This window comes from Chanodichthys erythropterus, chromosome 12 (assembly GCF_024489055.1).
Source record: "Chanodichthys erythropterus isolate Z2021 chromosome 12, ASM2448905v1, whole genome shotgun sequence".
In the NCBI taxonomy this organism is placed as follows: domain Eukaryota; kingdom Metazoa; phylum Chordata; class Actinopteri; order Cypriniformes; family Xenocyprididae; genus Chanodichthys; species Chanodichthys erythropterus.
Window position 1 is genome coordinate 5,267,584 of NC_090232.1, and position 19,676 is coordinate 5,287,259.

The following is a 19,676-nucleotide window of genomic DNA, read 5'->3' on the forward strand; positions in this document are numbered from 1 at the left end:
CACCCGGCCATCCACATGATGTAAAAGAAATGTGATTCATCAGACCAGGCCACCTTCTTCCATTGCTCCGTGATCCAGTTCTGATGCTCACGTGTTACTGTTGGCTCTTTCGGCGGTGGACAGGGGTCATCATGGACCTGACTGGTCTGCAGCTATGCAGCTCCATACGCAACAAACTGATGCACTGTGTATTCTGACACCTTTCTATCAGAACCAGCATTAACTTCTTGCGCAATTTGAGCTACAGCAGCTCGTCTGTTGGATCAGACCACACAGCAGCCATGTGCATCAATGGAACCATGACCCTGTTGCTGGTTCACCACTGTTCCTTCCTTGGACCACTTTTGATAAATACTGACCACTGCAGACCGGGAACACCACATAAGAGCTGCAGTTTTGGAGATGCTCTGATCCAGTCATCTAACCATCACAATTTGGCCCTCGCTCAAATCCTTACGTTTGCTTCCTGCTTCTAACACATCAACTTTGAGGACAAAATGTTCACTTGCTGCCTAATATATCCACCCACTAACAGGTGCCGTGATGAAGAGATAATCAGTGTTATTCACTTCACCTGTCAGTGCTCATAATTGTATGCCTGATCAGTGTATAATATAATATAATACAAATCATTATGTTTAAAGCTCACTTGGATTTTTCTTGGAATTCTATTTTGAATATCAGTATTGAAGATTCCATTATACAAAACCACTGTCTTTCAATTCATCGACTGAATGGGCAGCAAGACAACTGCCTTCGGATTCAGACACGACCAACAAGGCTGATTAACATGCTGGAGAACGGCAAATCTGCAGCCTATAATAAAGCAGCAGAAAGAGGTTATTTACAGCCCAGCCTCTCAAATATGAATTACTCAGGCGGGTTTACTGATAGTCAAATAATTAAGTTAATGAAGAGGAAGTAAAGTAATCAGCCCCTTGGTAGTGATGTCATCACAGTAATTTAATTTACACACACACAAAAAGCAAGAAAAAAAAGAGAAAAATGATGGGAATATGACTAAAACAAGGCACTTTATTGGGCGTTTGTATGAGGGTGGTGATTAAATGCACAACAAGTACAGACAGCAGAACTTCTCTGTCACAGAGGCTACAGGACAGCATGTTTATATAGTGATTAAATGCACTTTTAACTGGCCTCAGAAAGGTGCCTCTGCCTTGTTAAAATTGAACCAGACCGGGACATCGAGGACAGTCTCTGAGTGAGTTTTTTACTCATTTTCAGAGATTGGACTACACAGGTTTATTTCCTGGGTAAGGCGAATAGCATACGCTCCCTGACGGGAGACTATAGGGCTTTACAGCTTGAGAGTTGTCAATGAAACCCTCAAAAGTTTTACATAGGATAGGTTTTAAAGTCAAGAAAGTCACTGCATGTAGTGTCTACCTGATTAGGTAAATTGCACGTTAATATTTGCATTACATTTGGCAGACATCTAAAGCGACTAACACAGTTTATGGCTGGGAATCAAACACATGACCTTGGAGTTGCATGTATCAAAGTAGGAAAAGGACAGGAGAGAAACTCAGAACGCAAGAGGCCATCAGTGCAGCACTTTCCATGCATTTTCATGTTTACTTAAAGGGTTAATTCACCCAAAAATGAAAATTATGTCATTTATTACTCACACCCATAAGACCTTTATTCATCTTCGGAATGCAAATTAAGATATTTTTGTTGAAATCTGATGGCTCAGTGAGGCCTCCATAGGGATCAATGACATTTCCTCTCTCAAGATCCATAAAGGTACTAAAAACATATTTAAATCAGTTCATGTGAGTACAGTGGATCAATATTAATATTATAAAGTGACGAGAATATTTTTGGTGCGCCAAAAAAAACAAACAAACAAAAAAAAAAAAACTAATATAGTGATGGCTGATTTCAAAACACTGCTTCATGAAGCTTCGGAGCGTTATGAATCTTTTGTGTCGAATCAGCAGTTCGGAGCGCCAAAGTCACGTGATTTCAGTAGTTTGGCAATTTGAAATGCGATCCGAATCATGATTCGACACACTGATTCATTATGCTCCAAAGCTTCCTGAAGCAGTGTTTTGAAGTCGTTATTTTGTTTTTTTGGCGCACCAAAAATATTCTCGTCACTTTATAATATTAATATTGAATCACTGTACTCACATGAACTGATTTAAATATGTTTTTAGTACATTAATGGATCTAAAATGATAAAAATATCATTGCTGGTTATGCAGGCCTCACTGAGCCATCGGATTTCAACAAAAATATCTTAATTTGTGTTCTGAAGATGAACGAAGGTCTTACGGGTGTGGAACGACATGAGAGTGAGTAATAAATGATGTTATTTTAATTTTTGGGTGAGACTAACCCTTTAAATTTTAGGCTGTAGTCAATGCGAATTTACTAATAACAGAAACGTGATAAAACACCACTTAAGTCACTCAGCAAGTCACACGATTTAAGTTATCATTTAATGTCCATAGTCCATAATGGCATGGCCCACTAGGGGGCATCAGCAAATTAACATAGGGGCCTCAGGATAAATTAAAATGATTTAAAAGAAGACAAAACAAGCATTAAAATAAGCTCATTCACCCTCTCTCTTCTTTAAAGAACCACATTTAATCTAGTTATATGCATTCTTTTTAAATAATTTTTAATATTTTTAAAAATCCTTATCCAGTAAATCATGAACAGCTGGAAAAGTCATGGGGTCTTCGAATATTGTTGTGGACTTGCAGTTAAAAAAGGCTGAGAACCACTAGATTAGGGTTTTGTTTTTTATATTGCATGTTTTGGTGCTTTATATTTAAAACTTGTGGTTTTAAAGCATACACTTTTGGTATACACTGCAAGATTTACACAAGGTCACAAAAGGTTGTTTTCGCAGTGATGCAATCGAAGAACCATTTTTTGGTTCCCCAAAAGTGAACAGTTGTTATATTTTAAAACATTTTAAAAATCTAAAGAACCTTTTTTCACTAAAGAACCTCAAAAGGTTCCATGGATATTAAAGGATCTTCATGGAACTATCAATGTCAATAAAGAACCTTTATTTTTAAGAGTGTAGCTTTATCTTACAACCATTACAGCACTGACCCAAAGTCATGAGCACACAGCATTGAAGTTTATGCATAGCTCCGCTTTCTGCAATGGCCCTTTTATCCGCATGAAAATGTCAGTTTCATGGTGAAATAAGTAAATGCAACTCTACCAATTTGTCCGCCGGCAAATCAGCAACAATAAGTTGAGCGACATGACCCCGTAAAATATTTATACCCTGTAGTTTAATCAATCAGACTCATTACGGGAATATGAACAGATTGTGTGATCTTTTAAAGTAATCACCCTTATTGCTTGAGATTTCCCTCGGCCTTGTCGTGTCACTTAAGCTAATGGGAAGGTAAGAGAATGAGAGACTGGCCCCATAAATTCACATCTGTCCCGACTTTAACCGCAGCTCAAACACACACAAAAAGGCCAAGTTTTAGTAATAAACTTTATTGAAAAAGGCTCAGCCTTTTCTCTTTAAATGCAAGCTTGCGTTCGGGACAGGCATTTATTATGCTTGCGGGAAATCTATCAAACAGATGCGAAATGTGGCTTAATAATCAAGATAAGCGACTAGCTAGCCGTCACGATGATTATGATTGGCTTGGAGTCAGCAAAAGGCTGTGTTTGTTTTTCCCTGCTGCAATAAATAACCAGTCTATCCTTGAGATGTGATTTCTGAATGTACACGTAGAAAGCGCCCAATGTTTACTTTTATACGCTAATTTCAATGTTCGGGCCTACCTAAACTTGAAGCGAATGCAGTATATTTATAGCTGATTGCACTATGACTGTTTTAAAGACATAAACTTCAGCCCAGTCCTCTATTGCGGTGTCAAATAAAGCAAGATTCAAGATTCAAAATCTAATTTAAACCTAGAAATAAACAACGGATTGTGAATGTTACAAAGAAATAGTGTCAATCACAAAAGGGTCCAATCGATGCAACATAGAATATCCACAGAATTTTGCTAAATGTGACGCATTTAAGCTGTATTCCCTACCCCTTCCCTTTATGGCACATCTGTGATTTACTGAACGAGAGAAACACTGAGGATCAAAGGCACTCAACATTGACCCATAATCCCTGGCTAATTAAATAATTCACTAATTGATTCATCACCAAATCAATAAAGCAGAAGATGGTTTATGGTGTTGGTATAGCACTCTGTGACCAATTGGTTGCAACCAGGAAGATGTATTTTTATTAGCGGTGTTTGCCAAGGCATGCATGATTATTACTTTTGCTGTTACTATAGGCTTTTGCGAGTCGAACATTATTCATTTTATTTTATTTACAGAAAATGTAAAAGTTTAGTTTTTAGCTATTTAATATAAATGACCATAATGACCAAGGCAAATCCAGATAAAACAAGTCTAAGGTTGTGGTTGGTTTTACATGATTTTTAGCTGGTCATTTATGTTCATTAGCTGGTCTAAACTGGATTAGATGGTTGATAGATGGACTACCACCTGGTGGATGTAGTTTTGACATCACTGAACACTGGACTAGGAAAGATAAGGGGGAAAAAGTCAAGAAACATATCAGGAACTTGTCTGGAGTCATTTTTTGCTCCCAGATTGGATGGATGGATGGATGGATGGATGGATGGATGGATGGATGGATGGATGGATGGAAAATGGATGTATGTATGGATGGATGGATGGAAAGATGGATGGATGGATGGATGGATGGAAAGTGGATGTATGGATGGATGGAAAGATGGATGGATGGATGGATGGATGGATGGATGGATGGATGGATGGATGGATGGATGGATGGATGGAAAGATGGATGGATGGATGGAAAGATGGATGGATGGAAAATGGAGGTATGTATGGATGGATGGATGAAAAGATGGATGGATGAGCGGATGATGGAAAAATGGATGTATGGATGGATGGAAAGATGGATGGATGGATGGAAAGATGTATGGATGGATGGAAAGATGGATGGATGTATGAATGGATGGATGGATGGATGGATGGATGGATGGAAAATGGAGGTATGTATGGATGGATGGATGGAAAGATGTATGTATGCATGGATGGATGCATGTATGTTCATTCTTCATCCAGCAACAACATTGCAAAAAACAAATCTTAACTCATCTTAAATAAAAGGGATATATCTTCCCCCCCCCAGCAGTAATGCTGATTAACATACTGAAAAGTATTATCCTCAGACAAAACAAAGGTAGGTTTCATTTGACCTTGATGTGGACTATAACATGACATCATCTCATAGCCTGTGGGATCATGAAAGCAGAGGCGGCCGACCAATGGAGGACAGTCCCACACGCTCCCCAGACCATAAACATTGTTTCTGTATAATGAATGATTATCCAGAGAGGGCCGACTAGACTTAAAGTGGGATGGTTTGCATGGATGGAAATGCTAATTAAAGTGTAATTCATCCCACTGGAACTGTATCTACGTCTGTGCATTATACGTTGGCTGTCTGATAGTGGTGACGTCTAGGTGAACATGTGTGTCCATATGCAGTTTACGGCTTCTCTTTCCCCCGTCGGTGGCGTAAGGTCATTGATGAGATTTATTAAGATGAACATTGAGTCAGAACGTCACTTCTGACCCTCACAACCCCTGTGAATAATAAATTCAGGTGCCTAAACAGCCTGTAATAATTGTTTCATACCTTCGAGTAACAGCGTAGACCACCCAAAGGGGTTCGACCAGATCTTTTTGTTGAGGTTTCGGTAGGTGGTCATCGACGAAATGGTTTTTGTGAAGGTCAGCCACTAAATAAACAACATTCAAATGTCACATTATTACAGAGCAAAAACGGCCAACATTCACAGATTTTTGAATGCCTTCCTCCAGTCATTAGCTGAGAAATTCTGAATTAATTTGTCCAAAACAAAAGCACCGTTACAGTTTTTATTAATATAAATAATAAAAAATTTAATTGTTGCTTATTTTCCAAAAACGCTTGTTTTATAAATATTTGTCTTCATGATTTTTATTAATTCTGAATTAATACAAACTACACTCTAAAAAATGCTGGGTTAAAAACAACCCAAGTTGTGTTAAATATGGACAAACCCAGTGATTGGGTTGTTATGTGTGGGTTAAATGTTTGACCCAACCTGCTGGGTAGTTTTATTTAACTCAACTATTGTTTAAAAATGACTATATGGCTGGCTTAAAATGAGCCCAAAATATGTTGGAAATTAAAAATCAGACACATAATTACTAGAGGCAACAATAATAATCAAAAGGTGAACAGTCATTAAAAAGCAATTTAATACATGTTTATTATTTAATTATTATTAATTAAACATAATAAAGGTACAATATGTAAAATTTTTGCAGTAAAATATCCAAAAACCACTAGGCTAGTGTTATATATTTTGTCCAGCTGATTATTAACAATATCTCTAATGTTTTCAACTACTTGTAAATCATGAGAAAATTCCCATTCTAAACAGTGACACGGGGCAGTGCAGTCGCCTGTCAATGACGCAGTTACCTTTGTTACCGCCTTTACTGACGTAGAAACCACATGACAACAGTGCCGTGGACAAATGCGGAAGTAAAGTCTAGCGTCCAGCAAACCACTAGCTTGCTTCAAGCAGTTCCTTATTTACTTCTTGCACGTTTTATTGTGGATTGTGTTACTTATTTATGGAACATAATTACTGTTTACCATCTGCCGCTGGTTCGGTCGACAAGGACAGCTCCCGTAAACTCATGACCGGAAAAGCGGAAGCGGCGCCGGCGACTGTGTCATAATAAAAGTCCCGCTGCTTGTGAGGCGTGTGTTGATCAATCGCTCCAGCTCCTCGTTCAGCTCCACAACACTCGCTCCTGCTCTGCTTCATACTACAGTAACGTTAATAATCGCATCCACGAACATGAGTTCTTCCAGACTCCAATCCCTATTCTTTTGCACCATCCGTTTAGATGGAAACCACATGTCCCAAGTTTCTGCTCTAAAACTTGGCGTCATCAAACTACGCCTTTGTTTTGAATAGGCTTCTAGCGACCTCTAGCGGAAAACAATATCACAAATTGTACCTTTAATAAATGTTAATTTCCAACCTATTTTGGGTCCATTTTAAGTGATCAATAAAGTAATTTTTAAACATTAGTTGAGTTAAATAAATCTACCCAGCAGATTGGGTTTAAGATTCAACCCAACAGATGGGTCAAAACAACCCAATGGCTGGGTTTGTCCATTTTTAACCTAACTTGGGTTGTTTTTAATCCAGCATTTTTTTAGAGTGTATCAAGTGTCTTTTTTTCACAATTAGACCATACAAATCAACTCCTAAGTGTTGCAACCATTTAATATTATAAATATATCATAGGCTACATTACAGTTTAAGTAAAATATTATATTGAGAATCTCTTCCTTTGTAAACGATTATTCTATAAATCAAAGCCTAAATTAAATCTTTTCAGCGTATAAAGCAATTGTATCTTTTCAGAAGATTTGGACTAAATCACTAAATTCATATGGATACTTACTTTTACGATCTCTTTATTAACCTTTTGAACCGTCAAAGTGGCAGTTGCGTAGGTTTAGCTGTTAATGAAGGGACAGAAATCACTCAGATTTCAATAAAAATATCTTTATTTGTGTTCCGAAGATGAACGAAATTCTTACGGGTTTGGAATGACATGAGGGTGAGTAAATGATGACAGAAATTTCATTTTGGGGTGAATTAACAGTTTAGATGGTTCAACTGTCACCATTACTCTTTATTTGGGACACATGTGTTTACATATCAATATAAAAATTAACAAAAACATTGGAAATGCCAATAAATACTCACCAAACCCGTCTTCAGTTTGCTTCTCTTGTCAGCTAGAGATCAGATCACAACACAACTTGAGCAACATCTCCCCCGTGTGGTGATACTGAAACCTTCAAGAAAACCAAACCAGTTCCATCGGTCGCTGTTTAAATCACACTTTATTCACCATTTATAAAAGGAAAGGGAACAAATGACATTTAATGAATGCCAAGGACATTTCTCCAGTCTTATATCCCATAAATTAAAAGGCTTGCATAATTAAGTGTTCCTGAACAGAAACAAACCTGGAATTGCATGTGTGCATTAAAATGTTCTTTTCAAACACAACAAACTTCTAGTGAAAACGAGGAGCCACCACAAAGCAGTCTGCAGTGAATCTGAATATTATGGTAATTTCTCTGAAATAATCAGAAAATTATTAATGTTATTAAAAAAACAAAACAAACACACACACATTTAGGTCATTGTTCACAGATAAATTCTGACTTCATTATATAGTATATGGAATGCTTCAGTTAATTTAGTCCTGAATAATGAAACAGCATGAGATTCATAACAACATGTCCAGTTTCCACAAAGCCACAAAAAAAAAAAAATAAAAAAAAAAATAATGGTCCTAAAAACAGGCTTCATTTTAATTCTTTCAATGCAAAATATAAATGTATTACCGATTTCTTCCTGTTTATATTGCAGATAAAATATGACCCAGGTATTTTTCATCCACACTAGCCAAGCCTCAGACATAAACAAATGACTGAATGCAAAATATTTCTTGCTGAATTAAAATGCATTAAAACCTGTTTATTACACAGTTCTCTTAAAGAACACCCTAATACTGTAAGCAATGAAAGGAACTTCAAAACAAATTCGTATTTATGCAGTCATTTATACCACTTAAAAAGAGAAAAGTGAACACATCATTCTTGCAAAGAAATGTGAACTATTATTAAGTATTCACAGGCATGACCATTTGTTAAGCATCCTCTCAAAGTCTCATACAGAACATCACGTTCACTTGCTAATAAAAGCTGAGCGCCATAACCAACCGAGTTAAACTTAATAACTTACTCTTTAATCCAAACATTTTTCGGCCATTTTTTTCCAGACTAATTCATTTTACATGAGTAGAACTATTTTTTTTTTTCAATGCTACAACGTACATACGAATGCATTTACAAATGACTTCGACAGAACTCCTTTCTGTGTCACCTTCACGACACAAAGTCCCTACATCTCTGGTCATAAAGAGCCTCGGACGTTTTGCTTTACCAGGAGAAGTGTTGTTTAAATAATCAAACTAATGTCAGTTAAATTTTGAGCAGCTAAAATATCGATAGAGTTGTTCCGTCAAAACCCAGAAGACTAATTCGCCAGTGATTCCCTCGAGATTCTCCTATGGGTTTTTCAATTTATGAGTAAAATAAAGTCTGTGGTAAACATAACTTGACAATACTTGGATGTTTTGTTCTACAACGTAAACATGCACACACACACTCACATCCCAAACACTCTTAACTAGTTACTTATTAAAAACTTATTTTTTAAAATAAACATAAAAGCGTCAAAATTTGAGAGAACAAAATAGTAAATTTTGCGGCAGATATAGTAACAAAATAGTAAATTGTGCACACGATTTAGCAACTCAAGGAAACTAATTATTAAATCCTGTGCACAGTTTAGCAAACCGAGGAAACAAATTATTAAATCCTGTGCAGGATTTATAAATCGAAGGAACGAAATAGTAAATAGTGTGCAAGGTTTATCAAATCGAGGACACTAATTAGTAAATAGTGTGCACAATTTCCTTTTTTTCCCTGCATATCATGTGCGGGGCTCTGTACGTTTTCGATATGGCGTGTATGCAATTTACATTGAGCAAAATATCCAAGTATCGTCAAATTATGTTTACCACAGAGCTTAGTTTACTCATCCCAAGGGAATCGCTGGCGAATTAGTCTTTTTAGGTTGACGTCATCCCTGCAGCGCTAAATATTTTTTTGGTTCCTAAGAATGTACAAGCTAAGAAATGTGGAAAAAGACACAGAAGCCAAATTACAGTCAGAAAACAAGCAGTTTGGTGATACGTAACAGGTGCCACTGTGGTGAACAGAGTTTTTGCCCTCTCGTGTGGTTTGCGTGGCATAAATCAGGAACATGCCCAGCTCATATTTTACCCCAAAATCATCAGATAATTTCATTGCTCAAAACAGATTTTGGGGTAAAAATGTGAGATTCGCCAACAAATTTGCGTGTGTAACTAAGGCATGCTGAGCTCACTGAGGTAAGAGAGAGCAAATGTTTGCAAGGCTTGTGATTTTTGTCCGGAAGAGAGAGTGCATAGTCCAAAAAGTCTGGAGTCCACTGGAAAACAGGCATGAAATCTCAGTGGTAGCATCATGCTCTGTTGGTGTCTACATCTGTACCGTCTGAGCCCCGAAGGTTCTGGACCTGGTCAAGCACCCAGCTGATTCTGGGCCTTTCCTGAGGATTGGTCACCATAGTGGAGCTGAGAAGGGTTTGAAGACCTTGAGAATAACTGTCAAAGATAGAGACAAGATTATACAGGATACATCAAGGAACTCTTTGGCAGGTAACGTTTCTCCGCTTAGATGCTAAAACTAAATTCTGGAAGTGTTCAATAACAAGCTTTTCTGAAATAAAGAGAATAGTAGTTGACGGGTAATATGAGCTGAAACAGCTTTTATTAAACTTAGTCTCCATAATCGCTTGTGAATGTACAATACTGTGAAGATAAAATTAATTTTAATATTTTCCAAAACGTCCACATTTCTTCATGTGTAAACCTTTTGTAAATTGGGAAAATTACTTTAAAAGACATATTTATAATAGTATTTAAAATATAATGTTCCACATTTACTATAATATATATATATATATAAAATGAAATATATATATATATATATATATATATATATATATATATATATATATATATATATATATATATATATATATATATATATATATATATATATATATATATATATATATATATATATATATATATATATATATATATATATAAAATGAAATATATATATTATATATAAAAAAATATTATAATATGATTTAAAATACAGTATTTTATTATATTTGAAAATTATTTGTATTTTATTTATATAGCACCAATTTAATACAACGTTAGTTGCCCAAAGTGCTTCACAGTGCCAAGAAAAAAAAACAAATGTAAAAAAAATTAAAACAAATAAAACAATACAAAACACACACATTAAACATCACTCTCCATCATTAGAACTTGCATTCAGAGTTAAGCAAATGTGATTTTAACATATCTTTACCTGTTTTTAAAGCTTTGATGGACCTAATCGCGACTGGGAGATCGTTCCACAATTTAGGACCGGCTCGAGAGAAGGCTCGATCACCTTTGTGTTTGTATTTTGTCTTAGTAACGGCAAGCAGATATTTGTTTTCAGATCTCAAGGATCTTGGCGGAGTATACACTGTCACCATCCTAGATAAGTAATTGTGAATGGCCTTAAAAACAAGTACAAGAATCTTAAAAACAATTCGATAACGTACTGGCAACCACTTCAGTGAAATTAAAAGCGGAGTAACAGACTTCCATTATAACGAAAAGAGTGGCCTTTTGTGTTCCACAGAAGAAAGAAATGAGTTTGGAATAACATGAGGGTGGATAAATAATGACAGAATTTTCATTTTTTGGCTGAACTATCCCTTTAAAAGTGCTGTGTGATTTGGACTTTAGGCATCTCGTAGTGTTAGACTTTGATCTTATCCTCCTCATCAGCATAGCTGTAATTATAATATTATTTTAAACATAATATTATAATTTTTATAAAAATATAAACATTTCCCCTTTTTAACATTTTACACATAAATTATGTAACTGAAATGCGAAATATATTATTTAAAAATATTATAATTTTTGCAAAAAATATATTTTTTAAAATGTATATTTAGTTAAAATATTGAATATTATATGCTAATTACATTTAAGTTACACATTTTCTTATGTTTAATTTTGTTAATGCGTTAATGTTTAAAATATAATCAAACAATAATATTTAAAATATAATATATATTCATTTAAAATTAGCTGAAAATGTAATACTATATTGAAAAAATTATATTCCAGGATATATATAATATATATATATATATATATATATATATAGATATATATATATATATATATATATATATATATATATATATTATATATATCCTGGAATATATATGTGAATAATATATAGTATATAGTATATATAATAATATTACAATATACAAAATTAAAATATATTACATTTGATTGATGATCATCTACAAAAAAATTGGATCTTGCACTCCAAAGGTCCAAAGATGTTGAATTTTGCACAATAATAGCCCTGTGAGACCTCAAGCTCACCTGCACGGCTGTGGAATGGAGACTGGATTCTGGACGGCGAGAGCCACGCTGTCTCCCTTCTGAAATATCAAGTCATACGGTCCTTCCAGCATCATCATACAGTACAGCACACAACCTAGAGACTACAGACAGAAAAAAAACAAATGTTACCTACAGCAGATATAACAGACTGTCATAGACATAACATGATGCTGATCAGGAGCAGAGGATGAAAGGATGAAGGACATTAGACCTGCACAGACAGAACAGTGTATATATTGATATACATGTACAGAATTCTGTAAGTCATGTTGTTTTGAGAAAGAGCAGCTGAAAAAGACTTAGAAAAAGAGAATTACCCAAATATCTGTTCTCTCATCAATGATACAGTGACTCTCCACATTAAAGAGCTCTGGTGCTCTGTAGGAGATAGTGCACCTCTGAGCAGCCCAATCCTGAAAGGGAAGATGTAAACAAAAGAGGATTCATTTAATGTTTTGTTTTACTCGCTATGTTTCCATCCACACATTTTTATGCAACCGCATTCATTAACCGCACCAAAAAATAAAAAATAAAATAAAAAAATTGCACAGCATCTCAAATCATTCTGAAATGTCTGAGCCACATCTTAATGTGCATACTATCCATCCTAAATAGTATGTGAGATTAGAATAGTGTGTCCCAAAGCATCTATGTTGAAAAGAGTATCCCAAAAGTCCCCAGGTGGTCTACTATTTCCAGAAGATTTTTGAAGTGCATTATAGTCCGTGCACACTATAATGTCTAATATTGCCCACAATCCATTGCGCTTTGGAGGAAAATTCGGTTTAAAACTACAAACATGGTGGATGTGTGCGACCAACGGTTAAGTAGAGATGTTTAGATAAAGGAGTTTGAGTGACTAATAATCAACATTTATCCTGATAAAAAAATATTTACTTGATGTTACCCATGTTATATTTCATCTGCAAAAACAAAGTGAACTTTTCTAAACTTTTCCGTTTGGCCATTAATTTTTAAATGCATCATTATGCAAAAATATGAGGAGAGTTCTCCACATGAAAGACTTGCAATGTGCTACTTGTTTTCTCTCCAGTACGGTAGGAAATTAAATGAAATGGGGAGGATTTTGAGTTTATGGTGACAGGATGCGTGTAACTATGTGTTAAAGATGCAATTTTGTGACGTGACAGTATGTCCCAAAGCTTGTCTACTTTTCTGCTACACACTCAAAAGTATGCACTTTTTCTTCACAAAAAAAAGTACATACTTTTAGAGCATAGTATAAGTAAGCCATCTGGGGACACAGCACATGATACATGTACATGATTGCATTCCCAAATACTCGGCAACCGAATGCAAGATAACATGACAGCGTTTATTGCATTTCGTCATGTATAGTCATTTATAATGTAGGAAAAAAGAACCAGAGTGGCTTCCCTGATTGCAGCAACTTCCATTTTTATTACAGATATTTTGCGCCAATTGTCAGAAAGTGACAATTTTGTTCTCTTGAACACATGGGATGGAAACGCAGATAAATTCACAACTATTTTATGTGATATTCCAAGTTCTTAACTTTAAATGGTAACATAGCTACTGATAACTCTTGCTTAAGTGCTGCTTGATATTTCTGCTCTGACCTGGACTGTCATGGCCTCCCGTGACCCTCGAACTTCAATCCTGGCCTTGTTCATGGAGCCCAAATCCATTAAAAAAGGCTGATCGTTCTCATCCAGTAAAACGTTGGTGGGTTTCAAATCTCTGTTTTCAGAAATAAAACTCATGTTAGAGAAACAATAAGAACAGGAAAATACAGCCAATTATTTCAGACTGAAAACAGGATATTCCTCAAAGAGGTTTTTTTTTTTTAGCATCAGATCAGCTTTTGTTGTCTACTTAGATACATGAGTCATTGACAAATAAGGTTTTTAAAAGTGTAAAAAAAAACCTAATGGAAATATAATTAATTTTGAAGTTTTCTTAAGTGTTAACAATGAGATTATGTGGTTTTTTATAATCAATTAACACTGCTTTTGTCATTTTTATCAAGATGGACAAAATGTGTCACCAAAAAAAGTCATTCGGTTTAACCAAAATTTCGGTTTTACCGAATTACATTTTTGTTTATACTGAATGCCGATATTTTCAAAAAAATGCTAACAGGCTGATATCTATCTGGCTAGCAAAATAACAATCAAACATTTTTATTTAGTACAAGTTTTTAAAATATTACAACATTTTCCATGTTTTATAGCGGTTGTACCAAATGACCTGATGTTTCAGGACATGCGTATGAGTGAAAACATGATTTTTTCAAATAGTTAAAAGAGAGTTAGTTAATTTACTTCACGGCCATGAGGTCCTTTGCAGGTGTCTGAATGATGTCACATCCTGTCACATGATATTGAAAGCATGACTTGATCCAAAATGGTCCCTTTATATTGGTTACTCCGAATGACGTCAATGAAATTCATTTTTTCCAGACATTCCTTCTCATAACAAAGCAACGACTTCAACACATAATTTTAATGCCATTTTGCACGGTTAAACCGAATGACCTTTTGACACTTCAAAATCTTTAAAACACCTTTATATGTAGCAAAATAATTGTGGATTCAATAAAAGAGATCTAGTTGTACTACCTTACACACTTTGGATGTCATATCTTTGTTTTTTATTATTTATTAAGGCCTTTGGACAAAAAAATGACCCGTCATGTAACGATTATTGAAATGCCTAGGATTCATATAAGTGGGACTTTCATTTATGTTCATCTATTTTTATTTATATTTATGCATTTGGCAGACGCTTTTATCCAAAGCGACTTACATTGCATTATACTATCATAATTTGCATATATACTATAATATATGACTTCAAGGCCTTGAGTCTGTGTTGGATGATGGGATATTCCACCTTTTCTTCAGGGATTTACTCAGGCAGGATATTGTGTTTTAAACTGATTTTACAGTTGGGTTTTTGACTCTTAAACTGATTCATCAGTAACACTACATGAAATATTACATAGTATGCTAAATATATAATATTAGCAATGAAATCAGACTGAATCAGAACTTTTTAGGGATTCGAAATCTCAAACCCCATTCACTACCATAATAAAGCTTGGAAGAGCCGGGATATTTTTTGAATATAACTCAGATTGTGTTTGGCGGAAAGAAGAGAAGGGTGGCTTGAGAGCGAGTGAATTATGGGATAATTTTCAATTTTAAACTAAAGTGGAACCTATTGTAAAGTGTTACTTATTACATGAACTTGTAGACTAAATACTAGTTATTTTTACAGGTCCCATCTTCAATGCAGGCAATTCGGGTTCAGGATGAATTAACTGTACTCTCAGTGGTACCTGTGTGCATAGTCTTTGTCATGAATTGCTTTGAGGCCTTCACAGATGCCATGCAGAATGTGTAAGATGCGACTCTCAGGCATAGAGCTCCCCTTATCCCGCAGCTTCTCAAGAACAGACCAAAGACTTCCCTTCTGCACAGGAACAATTCAGCAAGTGAAACACTGCACGTCTTTTTAGAAGTCTGGAATGGAAAGCAGAACACAGTCCACTTACACTGATGTACGGGAGCAACAGCCAGGCCTCACACTTCCCGCCGCGCTCCATGAAGGTGTGTGAGGTCAGGCTGAGGATGTTGGGGTGGTTGAAGAGGCGGTGCATCTCCACCTCGGTCTGAGCCTCCTTACGGGCCTCGCGGTCATGGCAAAGGATTCGCTTCAGAGCGTAGAAGCGTCCATCATGTGCACCCTCGACCAGGTCAACATAGCTGAAACCTCTAGAAGGAGCGGAGAATTGCATGCATAATTATCAAAGATGGACCATATTTTGGAAACCGAATTGTCTAGTTGAGGAGTCTTACCCTTCTTCTAGTTTCTGGATGAAGAAGTATCTCTTGTTGTCAATTGTGATGACGCTGCGCGAGCAGATACACAACGCTTGTCCCATTTTCTCTGGGGCATTGCTTAGGACCAACCGTGGATGGAGGAGAGGCACTGAAAGTGATCATGACTTGATTACTCATATTCTTGTTTTCAAAATGTATTTTATTCCACATGCATATTTTTCTTATTTAGAATGTCAGATGAATACTGCATGCTCACAGTGTTCAATTTTTCACTAAAATAAACTAGATGACAAAAAAGTTTGTCAAGACAAACTTTAAGTCGGCTTGAAAAAGCCGGTCCAGAAAGTTTGAAGCAATTTTAAAAGTTTTCAGTTTGAAAGTTTTAGTTTAGTAGTTTAGATAGATAGATAGAGGTCAGGGTAATCAAGGTGGTTGCTAAGGTACTTGGGGTGGTTACTAAGGTGTTTCTATGCGGTTGCTAAGGTATTTGGGGTGGTTGCTAGCGTGTTGCTATACAGTTGCTAGGGTACTCGGGGTGGTTGCTAAGGTGTTGCTATGAGGTTGCTAGGGTACTCAGGGTGGTTGCTAAGGTGTTGCTATGAGGTTGCTAGGGTACTCAGGGTGGTTACTAGGGTGTTGCTATGCAGTTGCTAAGGTATTCTGGGTGGTTGCTAGGGTGTTGCTATGCGGTTGCTAAGGTATTCGGGGAGGTTGCTAGGGTGTTGCTATACAGTTGCTAGGGTACTTGGGGTAGTTACTAAGGTGTTGCTATGCGGTTGCTAAGTTATTCAGGGTGGTTGCTAGGGTGTTGCTATACAGTTGCTAGGATACAAGGAGTGGTTGCTAAGGTGTTGCAATGAGGTTGCTAGGGTACTCGGGGTGGTTGCTAAGGTGTTGCTATGAGGTTGCTAGGGTACTCAGGGTGGTTGCTATGCAGTTGCTAAGGTATTCTGGGTGGTTGCTAGGGTGTTGCTATGCAGTTGCTAAGGTATTCTGGGTGGTTGCTAGGGTGTTGCTATGCAGTTGCTAGGGTACATGAACTGGTTTCTAGGATGTTGCCAGGGTGATGTGTGGTTGCTAGGTGGTTGCCATGGTGTTCTGGGTGGTTGCTATGAGATAGATAGATAGATAGATAGATAGATAGATAGATAGATAGATAGATAGATAGATATAGTTTATGAGTTTTAATGAGTTTCAATGGATTAGAAATAGTACATAGAATGGCAGCTTTATTGAGTTTTGACAGTTGGAGTTTGAAAGTCTTGGCTCATTTGAACATTACGTCAATTAAAGTCAATGGGATTTTTCCGAGCTTTAATAGTCATTTTTAGAAAAACCTTAAGTTGGATCAGTTAGAAAAGATACTGCACACTAAGTCAGAACAGTTTGAAGGTCTGAGCCGAGTTTGGAGTTTGTAGAGTTAAAGCTCTAGGAGGAGTTAGAGTCAGAAATATTAGTCTCAGAAGAAAATAGCATAACAGTAAGTTGGCTTTTTCAAGCCAACTTAATTATGCACCTCACGGTGTAGAACGGAGCTGTCTGATTGGCTCTTTATATTTTCCTTTATGACGTGCTCTGTTGCTTTCGGAAATGTGACACACGCGACTTGATAGAGTTACTGGGGAAAACTCGTTGAATTTAGAGTGAATTCGTCACGTTAATTCATGACTGTGTTGTGCTACACATGGATCAATTCATGAATTCTCGTCCGCAGTAAACGTGGCGTCTTTTGCAGGCAGTGAATTCACCGAGCAACACCCGTAACATTCATATTTAGACTAACGTTAGACTCTAAGCTTGTTACTTGAAGCTGATGTCGAGCCATGCCGTATAGATCTAACTGAAGCATTAAAGTGAGACTCTGTTTACCTGAGACGCTCTCCTTCTTGTCCTCCGCTGATTTCTCCGGTTTCTTCCGTGTACAAAGAAAACGTAACAGTGACGTATACTTACGGCTGCCGGTTTAACCCATTCAATGCTGACACGGTCAAATACTCATTTAAAATTGGGGTGTTAAACATATAAAATAATTATAATTGTTAATATTATTATAAATCTAATTCTTAAATTATTAATATGGAATATATTTAATATTATAATGTACACATTTAATATGCAAGTATAAAAAGTGACAGAAGTCTATGCATAAAAGCATTTATCTAATTATCATTTTTATTTATTAGTGTTTGTCTTATTGATGCTCTTTCGGTAGATACAAGTTTTGTAAGGTATACAGTTCAGTACAGTATACACCATTTTAATTATTACATTAATTTACATAATACAGGCCTACTTGTTATTAACATAAAATCTTATGATTAAATACTCATGATGATTTTCCAATATTATTAAATATATACAATTATTATCATTGTTAATATTATTATAAATCTAATTATTAAATTATTAATATTATATATATTTAAAATTAGACAATTGTTTATAATGTACCACATTTAATATGCAAGTATAAAAAGTGACTATAATGTCGATGTATAAAAGCATTTATCTAATTATCATTTTTAATTATTAGTGTTTGTCTTATTAATGCTCTTTCGGTAGATAAAAGTTTTGTATGGTTTACAGTTCAGTACAGTATACACCATTTTAATTATTAAATTAATTTACATAATACAGGCCTACTTATTAACATAAAATCTTATGATTAAATACTCAATTTTCCAATAGTATTAAATATATAAAATTAATATAATCGTTAATATTATTATAAATCTATTTATTAAACTAATTAATATCATATATATATTTAATATTATAAAATTGTTGTTAATATGCAAGTATAAAAAGTGACTAAGAAGTCTATGTATAAGAGTGTTTATCTATCATTTTTAATTATTAGTGTTTGTCTTATTATTAATGCTCTTTTGGTAGATACAAGTTTTGTATGGTTTACAGTTCAATACAGTATATGCCATTTTAATTGGGTAATTATTACATGAATTTAAATAATACAGGCCTAATTACTATTAGCATAAATGCTTTTAATTAAATAGGCATGATAATATCCAATATTATTAAATATATAAAATTAATATAACTTATGATTATAAATCTAATTATATATAGTATACATTTGTGTAAGTCTATAAAAAGTGACTAAGAAGTCTAATTATAATTTTTAATGATTAGTATTTGTTTTATTAATGCTCTTTTGGTAATAAAACTTTTGTATCGTTTAATTATATATATATATTTTTTGCATGGTTTAATTATCTAATTATCATTTACAGTTCAATACAGTATACACCATTTTAATTGGGTACTAATTAAATTTAAACAGTATATTTATTATTAGCATGAAAGCTTATGAATAAATAATGACAATATCCATTATTAAACATTGGTTATTAATCATTTAATAGTTTTTTCCCCTCCATCATTAAAATGATTAATTGCAGTGATATTGTTTCTTTATTATCAGGGGTTTTAAACCAATGGTCATATATAAAATAAATGTAGTAAAATAATGATCTGTTAAACTTACAAAAGTTATATAATATCATAGATACAGATCTTATTGAAGATTTAGATCATAATAATATTAATGTCGCTAGGGTTAAGTTATTA

General features: G+C 35.0%; 1 protein-coding gene across 2 annotated transcripts; it reads right to left on the minus strand.

Annotated features, from left to right (window-relative positions):
- Positions 1-7,523: 7,523 nt before the first annotated feature.
- Positions 7,524-19,649, minus strand: stk16 (serine/threonine kinase 16). Of its 2 annotated transcripts, XM_067403725.1 has the most exons (8): positions 17,958-19,649; positions 16,104-16,236; positions 15,800-16,019; positions 15,584-15,717; positions 13,860-13,980; positions 12,576-12,671; positions 12,238-12,359; positions 7,524-10,365 (listed from the first exon to the last, which is right to left on the minus strand). In XM_067403725.1, the coding sequence occupies exons 2-8, from the start codon at positions 16,187-16,189 to the stop codon at positions 10,224-10,226; spliced, it is 921 nt and encodes a 306-aa protein (XP_067259826.1). In that variant the 5' UTR covers positions 16,190-16,236; positions 17,958-19,649; the 3' UTR covers positions 7,524-10,223. The 2 variants fall into 2 exon arrangements, with proteins under 2 accessions (XP_067259826.1, XP_067259827.1); XM_067403726.1 differs by having other exon boundaries at positions 16,104-19,649.
- Between the last annotated feature and the right edge of the window lie 27 nt (positions 19,650-19,676).

Excerpts from the sequence above, each read along its gene's own strand:
- stk16 (XM_067403725.1), bottom strand. The coding sequence starts at position 16,189 with ATGGGACAAGCGTTGTGTATCTGCTCGCGCAGCGTCATCACAATTGAC. Across the intron at positions 13,981-15,583 it reads GACAAAGACTATGCACACAG|AGATTTGAAACCCACCAACG; the intron begins GTACCACTGAGA and ends TTCTGAAAACAG. Across the intron at positions 12,360-12,575 it reads ATGAGAGAACAGATATTTGG|TCTCTAGGTTGTGTGCTGTA; the intron begins GTAATTCTCTTT and ends TTCTGTCTGTAG.